At 44.1% G+C, this 11,639-nt stretch overlaps 1 protein-coding gene across 1 annotated transcript in view; it reads right to left on the bottom strand.

Annotated features, from left to right (window-relative positions):
* TEN1 (TEN1 CST complex subunit) overlaps window positions 1-11,639 on the bottom strand; it is a 34,695-nt gene that overhangs the window by 6,055 nt on the left and 17,001 nt on the right. The window contains exons 2-3 of the mRNA XM_012662331.1: window positions 3,993-4,090; window positions 2,279-2,436 (exon numbers count right to left, since the gene is read on the bottom strand). Coding sequence (XP_012517785.1) covers window positions 2,279-2,436; window positions 3,993-4,084 — 250 coding nt within the window. The 5' untranslated portion in view covers window positions 4,085-4,090. The remainder of the gene's footprint in view (window positions 1-2,278; window positions 2,437-3,992; window positions 4,091-11,639) is intronic.

The raw sequence follows: 11,639 nt of genomic DNA, 5'->3' as shown, positions 1-11,639 counted from the left end.
ACCATTCCACTTTTGTGTATGTTTGCAACAAAATACTAAATTTTTAATAATATGGGCTGAATTTATAAAGTGTTTTCCATTTTTCTTCCCAGAAATAATTCCAAATGTCCACTCCAGGCTCTGCTGTCCCATCTTGGTCCTAGCCTCTCCCTGGACCTGCAATTGGGCCTTAAAATTCCACACCCTGGACAGCGGGTTCCCGGACTCGCTGTGGGGCAGCAGGGCAGGAGAAAGCCTCCCGGGATCGGGTGCTGCAGGGAGCGTGGGGATCATCTATGGAAAGGCCTTTTGTTTCCACGCCATCCCTCCTGGATGCCTCTCCCAAATCAATCACGAGGGCAGGGACTCTGTGAGCTCAAGGGCTTAAGCCTGAATAAAGATTAACTTTTATTAAGTCAAATATAATTAAAGTAAGCACCATTTAATTACTTTTTTACCCCTGGTACATTTCGTCCAGAGTTAAAAAAACTGACTTTCAGAAAACAAGTTGATAGCATAAATCAAGAAACATAAATGTTTTATCCTTTAATCTAGCAATTCTACTTTAGGAAACTACACTGAAGAAGAAATCATCAGAGAACGGACAAAGATTAGTATGTGACGCTGTAACTGTAGCAGTAATTTTTTGTTTTTACTATTTTCCTCCTCTGACTATAAAAGCAGTATGTTTTCATTGTAAAATGCTAAGAAAAGCATAAAGAACCCCACAATTCTACCACCCAGAAGTAACTACTATTAACATTTTGGTAATCTTTCAAACTTTGATGTATATATAAAAATAAATGTTAAAGAAAAATGGGGCGGGGTGTGGTGGCTGATGCCTATAATTTCAGCACTTTGGGAGGCTGAGGTGGGAGGATCACTTGAGCCCAGGAGTTCGAGGCTGTAGTGAGCTATGACTGTGACACTGCGCTCCAGCCTGGGCGACAGAGAGAGACCCTGTCTCAAAAAGAAAAAAAAGAAAGAAAGAAAAATGGGATTATATAACAAACACTGTTTTATAAATTGCTTATTAGTAATATATTGTAAATATTTTTTATTATTTTTTTAAATTTGATTTTATTTTTTAGAGATAGGGTTTTACTATGTTGTCCAAGCTGGCTTCGAACTCCTGGGCTCCAGCGATCCTCCTGCTTCAGCCTCTCGAGTAGCTGGAACTACAGGTGTGTGCCACAGTGCCCGGCTTATAAATATTTTTTCATGTCAATAGACACAGATTTATAACACCATTTTTAATGGCTTCATAATACTCTGTGACTGAATATACCAATAAATGTACAATATATTTGTAAGAGCAAAAATGGAAACGATACAAATGTTCAGTGGTTGAATAAATTAGGAGGTACATCCAGCCTATAAAATATTACATAGCCATTAAATATTCTATCTACAAAAAAATTTAAAAAGACATGGGGAAATGCCTATAACGTAATGTTACGCCAAAATAACCAGATAAAATACACAGTGTGACATCAACCGTGTGAAGGAAAACGGCGTAGAAAGAAGGACTGCGAGGCGACGTGCTGAATTAGTCACAGGGGTTGCCTCTGGGGAGGGCTACGGGTGACTTTTTCTGGTTCTTTACGCTCTAAATTCTCTACGATGGGCGCGTATTACACTGATAATGGGGTGGGAGAAGTAAAAGCTTAAATAAGAGAGGAGAGGAAGCAGTGACACACACAAATGGCATGTCAGTGACAAGCTCCGCAGGAGCAGAGCAAGGCCCTGACTCTGGGGCTCTGTGGCACCTCCCGGCCCTGCAGCCCGGCCTTCAGGATGGCCAGAGATGGGGCGAAGGATGCCTTCGACTCTGCACGCTGGAGAGATTCCCCCAGGCTGCTGCAGCCTTCCCCTGCATTCTGTTTCTCTTACCCTGACTACTAGCCTGATACTGTGGCCCCGTCCTCTCCGAGCCTTGGTTTTCTCATCTATGAAATAGCAATAGGAAGACTCACACGAAAGGGTGATGAGCCGATTCAAACCCCCTCACGCCAGGCCTGGCGCACTGTAGGCCTTGAGCAATGAGTGGTTTCTCTCTCCTCTTTCTCGCCCACTGTCCCACTCGTTGACTTGGCCCCACACAGCAAGTCCGCTGTGAGTGGAATCATGTCTGTTTCCCAAGATTCCTTGAATTGATGGGCTAATTTAGAAGAAATGTTAACCCCTGTGAAGACACCTCATTGGGTCATAAGCCAGACCCATCCCTAACTGAGTCACCCAAAAGACTGCCCCACCTTGGTACCCAGAGTGGAAAAGGGCGTGTGAGGCCACGGCTTACCTTCCTGGGGCTCGAGCTCCCCCAGCACAACGTACAGGGAGCCCTCCTGGGCTTGGAACGGCTCCACCAACTTGGTACAGAGCAGAAGCTCGTGCTGATCGGATCCATGCTGGGCCGTCAGCTTCGCTCTGGACTGGGCCACATCGTAGAGGCACAACCTGGAGGGCGGAGGAAGTGTGATAATGTCTATCCACAGATAGACCCACCACGAAGCTCAAAAGGTTTGGGGAGGCCAATAAATCCATGAAAAAATTTTCAGCCTCAATCTGATTAGAGAAATAAAAACAGCAACAACAAATTAGAGAAAAATTTTCAGTGTACATTGTAGGCTAAAAGGAAATTGCCTTTTAATTATCTTCCCCTTGCCTTTAATTTTCTTAATGGTACCTTTTGATAAGCAGAGTTTTTAATTTTGTTGATGTTCAATTTTTTTTCTTTTATGGTTTTTGCTTACTGTGTCTTATCTACGAAATCTTTGCCTATCTCAAAGATGTGAAGATATTCTGTTTACCTCTAGACATTTTATAGTTTTAGCTTGTACATCTGTAACACAGTGCCAATTATTATTTTTTTGTATGTTGTGAGGTAGGGATCAAGGTGTTTTTGCCCTTCATAAGAATATCCAGTAGTTCCAGCACCATTTGTTGAAATGACTATCCTTTCTCCACCAAATTACACTGATGTCTTTCTTGAAAATCCATAGAGAAATGGACAAATAAATTATGGAATATCTACACGGTGAAATAAAATGGGCCTATAAAAAGTGATTATGTCCATCTAAATATTTGACATGGAACTAGGCCTACCGCATACAGTTAAGTAAACAAATGGTACAATATAGTAGTAATAATACAGCAGGCTCTCATCTAGGTTAAAATATTTCCTTATGTATGTGCACTGTCTCCCACATGGTCTCCCATGATTCCCATCTCCTTGCATTCACATCCTTGTGTCCTCTACCACGCTGGACAGGGCTGACCTGCGTAACAAGCAGGGTACTGCAGAAATGACAGAGAGTGACTTCTGAAGCTAGGTCATACAACACACTGTGACTTCTGCCCTGCTTTTCTCTTGGCTCGCTCATTCTGGGAGAGACTGCGGTGTTCCCGAGGACCCGCAAGCAGCCCTGTGGAGAAATCCACACTGTCAGGACCTGAGCCTTCTTGCCAAGAGCCAGCGCTAATTAGCCAAATGTGTGAACGAGCCGCCCTGGAAGTGGATCCTCCAGGGCCAGGCAAGCCTTCACCTACTGCAGCCCCTGCAACAGCTTGACGACAATGCCAGGAGAGACCCTGAGCTAGGACCACCCAGCTAAGTCACCCCCAAATTCCTGACCCAGAGTAACTATGAGATAACAAACATTTGCTGTCATTTTCAGTTCGAGGGTAATTGGGTACGTAGCAATACATGAGTAACACAGTAGGTATGTATATACGTATATTGGTGTATACACCCCCCCACATACATGCACATATACATAGAAAAGCATATAAAGGTGACTGGCAAAGGGATTTGTCTGGGCAATGGGATCACAGGTGATTTTTGCTTTCTTTCTTTAAACTTTTATGGATTGTCTATATTTTTTTCAATGAATACATAATTTTTAAACATTTTCCAATAATTAGTCAAAGTTATAAAACAATGTTAAGTGTTTTTGCGTGGGGGGAAGATATCTGAACATCCCTCCGCCATGTGGAAAACCAGCCGTTCTCACCTGCCGAATGTTCTCAGTGTGCCCCCGTCTGGAACTTGGCCAGCACTGACCTCCCAAGGAAGGTAATAGATCCCAGGTTTTGGCAGCGTCATTGGCTCCTGTAACCAAATAATTGAGATGGATTTTTGAAGATTCCTGATAAACCAAGCAGACCACAAAATAGAGATTAACAGACACATGAGACCAGGAACATGCTGAAGACTAGTTCCAGTGGGTAGTGTTTTAAAATTTTATTTTATTTTTATAAGTTAGGCATTCACGTACTTTAAAAAACAAAACAATATAAAAAAGCTATGTGAAAGGCCAGGCGCGGTGGCTCACGCCTGTAATCCTAGCACTCTGGGAGGCTGAGGCGGGCAGATTGTTTGAGCTCAGGGGTTCGAAACCATCCTGAGCAAGAATGAGACCCCGTCTCTACTAAAAATAGAAAGAAATTAATCGGACAACTAAAAATACATAGAAAAAATTAGCCGGGCATGGTGGCACATGCCTGTAGTCCCAGCTACTCGGGAGGCTGAGGCAGGAGGATCGCTTGAGCCCAGGAGTGTGAGGTTGCTGTGAGCTAGGCTGATGCCACGGCACTCTAGCCCGGGCAACACAGTGAGACTGTCTCCAAAAAAAAAAAAAAAAAAAGAGGAGTGATAGGAACAAGATAAACAGTAATTAAATAATCCTCAGATCCCTGCAAAAACCCGATGACACAGCATTAGTCTAGAAGTTTAATAAAACCTAGAATCTTGCACAATTGGTTTTATTATCCTCCAACAAAGACATCAGCGAGCAGTGTTGCAGGTCAGTGTGCGATGGGCTTCTGAAGGCAGCAGGCGAAGGACAGGGCTGGTCTGCACAGCTCAGGAGCAAGTGGCCCAGGCTCAGCTGTCTGCCAGCCCCCTAAAGCCAGAGGTCTGCCTGGCTGTGGCCGGGGAGCAGAGCTGTTTCTGTCAGAAATGAGACAGCCCCTAGTCATCTCTGGCATGACAGAGAAACAAAACAAAAACAAACCAAAAAATAACCAAGAAAAAAAAAATATAATGGTTCCTTTTTGGGACCACAGGGAACAATTCCATCCAGTCTAGCACAAAGCTGAAGCTTTGAAGTCTTTTGAAAATCAATTTTGCCACTCTTGAGTACCACACACATTATAAGCTAAGCTGTCAGTATGTGCGTCACTAAATTCATGTTTAGTTTTTAAATTATACAGTAGGATGAACTCTTTTGGGGGGCATACATTTTGTAAATTTAAACTTCATTAATTTTTTTAAAGTTCCAATTCCACGTTAGCCAACACTGCAGAATGAGTGAATGTTTAACATGAAAACTCGAGTCATACCACATGCTTTGAACTATGGCCTCAAAAGGTTACATCATGTAGGAATTATTACAAATCTCAAATGTAATCTCAATGAAATGAATCTTGCCAAATACAAGGGTTATTTTACTGTGCCTTAAAAAGTTTTGTAATCGCCTGAGTAAAAATCATCAGAGGATGCTAAAAGTACTGGGTAAAAGTGTGATGAGAACAGGGTATTTACATGGTCTCCATGTATCTCCTCACAGATACTTATGAATTACAAAGGAAATGGTCCCCTTTACTACTTCACAGTGGAGAAACCTAGCAAATATAACCTTGTGATTTTGTAAAATATGTACGTGGTCTTCCACCCTGTTTCCTGGCAAGCAACTCCGAAAATTCTTGAAATCTTCAAAGTGGTAAGTATCTTTTGATGTTGGTCTCAAACTCCTGACCTCAAGCCATCTTCCCCCCTCGGCCTCCCAGAGTGCTGGGATTACACTTGACTGATTGCTGGCAGCCCCTAGGTAGCCTCAGGATGGGGCTGGTCGCCAGAAAGACCAAGGCAGGATAAGATGCTTGGGACTTTCATCCTTCCCCCAACCTCCAAGGAGGGCAGAGGAGCTGGAGGTCAAGTGGATCATCAATGGCCAAAGATTTAATTAATCCTGCCTACATAATGAAGCTTCCATAAAAACCCACCAGGACAGGGTCTGAAGAGCTTCGGGACAGCTGAACCCTCGGAGGGTCCTGGGGGGTGGTACAACCAGAGAGAGCATGGAAGCTCTGTGCCGGCTCTGTGCCGCTTCCCACATAACCTTGCCCTATGCATCGCTTCATCTGTGTTTTTTTTAATATCCTTTATAATACTGGGACTCAGAAAACAATACCCCAAAGTGAAGGCCTCAGAAGCAAAAAGGTTTTGTCTGCCCTCCTACCCTTCTGTCTCTCAGTCCCATTCTTCCCTGAGGAAGAATCCCTCTTCCCCAAGGCAAATCATACAAACTAGAACCCCTTTTCTCCAAAGCCAGCCATAAAACCTAAAAATAGTACTCTAACTTTCCCTCTACCTTTCTATGTAAAAACTGGCCATAAAGAAATTATCTGACCTACCTTGTTTGACTGTAGGGCATACGACCCCCATTCCAGAGAGGGTCCTATCCCACACCCAGAAAGAAGTAACACATGCTCAGAGAGGCCAAGAAGAATCTGGAAGGACAGGCCTTGCTGGGTTTCCCCTCCCTGTCCATTAGCATTAGATCGTACCCTTTGTTCCAAGGCAATGCAGAGGAAGGGAAAAGAAAGAGAAAAAAGATCATAGCCTATTTGTCCAAAAATATTTCCACACAACTGTCCACACTTCATTGAACCTAAGCATAAAAACAAACAAGTTCCCCTGTATCTTTGGGTCTTCTTCGTTCTATTTTTTTTTTTCTTTAGAGAATAAGTCTCACTCTGTCAGCCAGGCTGGAGTGCAGTGGTATAATCCAGAACTTACTATAACCTTGAACTCCTGGGCTCAAATGATCTCGCCTTAGCCACCCAACTAGCTGGGACTACAGGCACATGTCACCATGGCTAACTAATTTTTTCTTTTATTTTTGTAGAGATGGGGTCTTGCTATGTTGTCCAAGTTGGTTTCAAATTCCTACACTTAAGCAATCCTCTCGTCTTTGCCTCCCAAAGCGCTGGGATTACAGGCATGAGCCACCTTGCTGGCCTGGATCTTCATTCTGAAGCCTCCCGTGTCATGTAAAACTATGATCAAATAAATCTGTGTGCCTTTTCTCCAATCAATCTGCCTCCTGTCAGTGATTTTCAGCAAAGCAGAGGGCAAAGAGGAAGTTTTCCCTTGGCCCCTACAATAATAAACTGGCATATGTGTTTCCCTAGTTCTGTGAGCCTTTCTGCAAGAAAATTCTTTGTTCTATTCTTGCAGTTCTTAGGGCCAGGCCTGGTGGCTCACACCTGTAATCCCAGCACTTTGGGAGGTTAAGGCGAGAGGATCACTTGAGGCCAGGAGTTTGAGACCAGACTGGGCAACACAGAGAGACACTGTCTCTACAAAAAAATTAAAAAACTAGCCGGGCGTGGTGGCACATGTCCAGGTAGATGGTGTCAGAAATGAATTGAATTAAAGGACACCCAGCTGGTGTCTGCTACAGAAGTGATTGCTTACTTGCTGGTGGGGACAAATCCCCAAACATCTGGTGTCAGAGAGAAACTGAGTTTGTTTTTTGTTTTTTTGAGACAGAGTCTCACTGTGTTGCCTGGGCTAGAGTGCCGTGGCGTCAGCCTAGCTCACAGCAACCTCAAACTCCTGGGCTCAAAGCGATCCTTCTGCCTCAGCCTCCCGAGTAGCTGGGACTACTGGCATGAGCCACCATGCCTAGTTAATTTTTTCTATATATTTTTAGTTGTCCGATTAATTTCTTTCTATTTTTAGTAGAGACGGGGGTCTCACTCTTGCTCAGGCTGGTTTCGAACTCCTGAGCTCAAACAATCCGCCTGCCTCGGCCTCCCGGAGTGCTAGGATTACAGGCGTGAGCCACTGCGCCCGGCCTGTTTATTGACCAAATATACATTTTACAAGACCACAAAACTTCCCAGACCTCCTGATATGATGCACTTAGAAGGGCACATCACTTCTGTCGTGTTCCTGCCAAAAATTCGCCATCTGAATGTAATCATGAAAAAATATCAGACAAATCTGAATTAGGAGACATTCTACAAAATAACTGGCTTATATACTTTAAAAGTAGTAAAGTCACAGAACGCAAAGAAAATTCTTTGTTCTATTCTTACAATTCTTATGTAAATTTGAAATTATTTCAAAATAAAAAGAAAACTTGCCAAATTTACCTCTTCGTCTAAGCCTATTCTATTTGATGCTGAGTATACCTACTGTCATTATTACATTAAGATCAATTGACTTTCCAGAATATTACAACTGGAAGAGTCTGTTGTCAATTAGCCATTTGTTCATTCAACAAAGATTGGCTGAGCACCTTCTGCCAGGCAGGCGCTGAGCCAGGTACAGAGAATAAGCAAGACCCCTCCCTGCTCTTCAGGGGTCCCAGACCAGCACCTTAACAGGGAAGAAGAGGCTCCTGTGGCCCAAGGTGTCACGGTTAGACACAGCCAAGTACCAGGATGTATGTTCTCGTAGAGCTCACATACCATGTGCCTTTTGGAAAGTGTGTTTTCTTTCGCCTGTTAAAGGTCCTCATTTGATTTATCAATGGAAGGCAGAGTACATTGTGGGAATGATTTATCGATGGAGGCCAGAGTACATTCGGGAGGTCACAAACTTCCCCAGAGCGGCCTTTGGAGCACCTGGTGTTCTCTGTAAATGCCACTATCATTTCTGATGACAGTGTCTCTTTTCAATCAGTCTTTTTTTTTTCTTTTTTAAGCAGAAGGAGAACCTGTGCTATACATACATTTCCAATGACATTCTCAACTTTCAAAGCACTAACTTCATTAAAGGCAGTGCAAACAGGGAAGCACAAAACTTATGTTCTAGTCTCAGCTCTGCCACTTAAGTAGCTGTGACGTGACCTTACCTCTAGACTGAATATTTGCTTGTCTTTCTTCCTCATCAAGGTGCCACTAAAAGAAATGTAACACCAAAGACAAAAGAAAGGGGCAGCAGGAGTGGGTCATTACAGTAGGGAACGGGTGGGAAGGTGCGGCGGAACCTCGGAGGGGCTGGGACGTGGAGTCCACGGATCTGATGGAGGGCAAGGGTGACACGCGGCACACAAGCAGGGAGATTAGCTGACACAGAGATCAGCAGGCAGCCAAAGGTCACAACAGAGATATTCCTCTAAAGACATCAAACAACTTTCTTTGAAGAAATAAGAAACTATTGTTCGTGGACGGTGGTGCCACCTCCACGTGGGGGCCCGTCGTCCAGACTTCGGGACCTGCTCATCTGAAGGTACCCAGGGCCTTAGCGCTGACTCATTTTTCAGTATGGACAATCAAGGATCGCAGATATTTAGGAAAAACTGCAGTGTAAAAGAAAAATGACAACACAAATAAACAGCAGAACTGATCCAAGAGGAAACAGAAATAACACGGGGAATAGAAGAGAACTTTGAGAAATCATCAATGGCATCCACAGTGACATTTAAGAAGATATTGTAGCCATAAAATAGAAATAGGATATTTCCTGGAATAAAAAAAAAAGGCTGTTGGAAATTTCAAATGAGGTTTTTAAGAAAATAATAAAAAATTAGAAGATCATATCAAGACTATCTCCCACTGCATAAATTGAAAAGTACAACAAAAGAAAATTAGAGAAAAGGTCAGAAAGCTATTCATTCCAGAGTCCCGAAACATGATAAATTAGTTCCAAAAAGAGAGGGGGGAAAAAAAACGGAGGAGCAAAAACTATCAAAGAATAGGAGCAGGTGCAGTGGCTCACGCCTGTAATCCCAGCACTTTGGGAGGCCAAGGCAGGAGGATTGCTTGAGGCCAGGAGTTGAGATTAGCCTGAGCAACATACCAAGACCCTGTCTCCACAAAAAAATAGAAAAATGAGCTGCGTGTGGTGATGTGTGCCTGTAGTCCCAGCTACTCGGGAGGCTGAGGCAGGAGGATCCCTTGATCCCAGGAGTTTGAGGTTGCTCTGAGCTAGGCTGATGCCACAGCACTCTAGCCTGGGTAAGAGAGCAAGACTGTAAGAAAGGAAAGAAAGAAAGGAAAGGAAAGGAAAGGAAAGGAAGGAAGGAAGGAAGGACGGACAGTAATAGCAAGTTTTACAGAGCTGAACAAAGACTTGAATCTTTAGTTGAAAGGACAGAACTGGATGAACGGAAAAAGACCCACACCTTCAACACAGCATGTAAAATTTCCAGACACCAAGGAAAAGAGGGTTTCCAGGAATTTCAAATAGGAAAAACCGAGTCACACACAAAGGCTGCAAACTCACCTCACCGCTTCTCATCTACAAACTTATTAACATCTGGCTTTTCTGTCACAATGACAAAAGTGTCCCTAATCTTATTATCCAGAACTTGAAATGGTGGCTTCCTCTGTTCTGTTAACTCTGTCACTAGGCTCCATCTGTTTCCCATCTTCCTAGAATCTATTGAGATCCCTGGCCCACGGACATCTGTTCTGTTCTTTGTCCATTTAGGTGGGTCCTGGGAGGGAGAGGAAACAAGCACAGTTGGACTGTTTTTCTGGTTTTAAATGCCACCTGCAATCCTGGCCCTCATACCAGGGCCAAGGCCCCTGGCGCCCTAAAAGTTCACTGAAAAATCACTGATTAATAAGAGAAAAGACATACAGATTTAACGTGTATACACAGGAGCCTTCAGAATGAAGACTCAAAGATATAGGGGAAATTGTCCATTTTTATGCATAGGTTCAACAAAGTATGAACAGCTATGTAGAAATATGACTGGACAAAAGGGTATGATCTAATGTTTACAGACTCAGCGGGGAGACCCAGCGAGGCCTGTCTGTCTAGATTCCTTTTGGCCTCTCTTGAGGAGGCACCCTTCCTTCTGGGTGTGGGGCAGGATCCTTTCTGGAATAGGGGTCTTATGCCCTACAGTCAAACAAAGTAGGTCAGATAATTTCTTTATGGCCAATTTTTACAAAGAACACTTTTAGGGTTTTATGGCTAGCTTTGGGGAAAAGGGGTTCTGGTTTCTATGATCTGCCTTGGGGAAGAGGGATTCTAGTTTCTATGGCTCGCCTCAGGGGAGAATGGGGCTGAGAGACAGGAGGGCAGGAGAAGGTCAGAGAAAAAGTTTTGCTCTGAGGCTGCTTCTGCGGCCTTCATTCTGGGGTCCTGTTTTCTAAGGCCCAGCAGCACCAGAGTCTTACATCTGCTCAAACCTTAAAGTCCTTCTTTTTTCCTTTTTGAGACAGAGTCTCACTTTGTTGCCCTGGCTAGAGTGAGTGCCATGGTGTCAGCCTAGCTCACAGCAACCTCAAACTCCTGGGCTTAAGCGATCCTTCTGCCTCAGCCCCCTGAGTAGCTGGGACTACAGGCACGCGCCGCCATGCTCGACTAATTTTTTCTATTTTTAGTTGTTTGGCCAATTTCTTTCTATTTTTACTAGAGACAGGGTCTCGCTCTTACTCAGGCTGGTCTCGAACTCCTGAACTCAAACGATCCACCCGCCTCGGCTTCCCAGAGTGCTAGGATTACAGGCGTGAGCCACCGCACCTGGCCTTAAAGTCTTTCTTGATGCCTCCCTTTCTCTTGTGGCTCATCCAATCCATCACAAATTTCTGTGAGTTCTACCATGCTGGGGTTCAAAAATCCACCCCCCGGCCGGGCGCGGTGGCTCACGCCTGTAATCCTAGCACTCTGGGAGGCCGAGGCGGGCGGA

This window comes from Propithecus coquereli, unplaced genomic scaffold (genome assembly GCF_000956105.1).
Source record: "Propithecus coquereli isolate 6110/MARCELLA unplaced genomic scaffold, Pcoq_1.0 Scaffold76, whole genome shotgun sequence".
Classification (NCBI taxonomy): Eukaryota; Metazoa; Chordata; class Mammalia; order Primates; family Indriidae; genus Propithecus; species Propithecus coquereli.
This window is presented reverse-complemented; position numbering and strand designations above follow the sequence as displayed.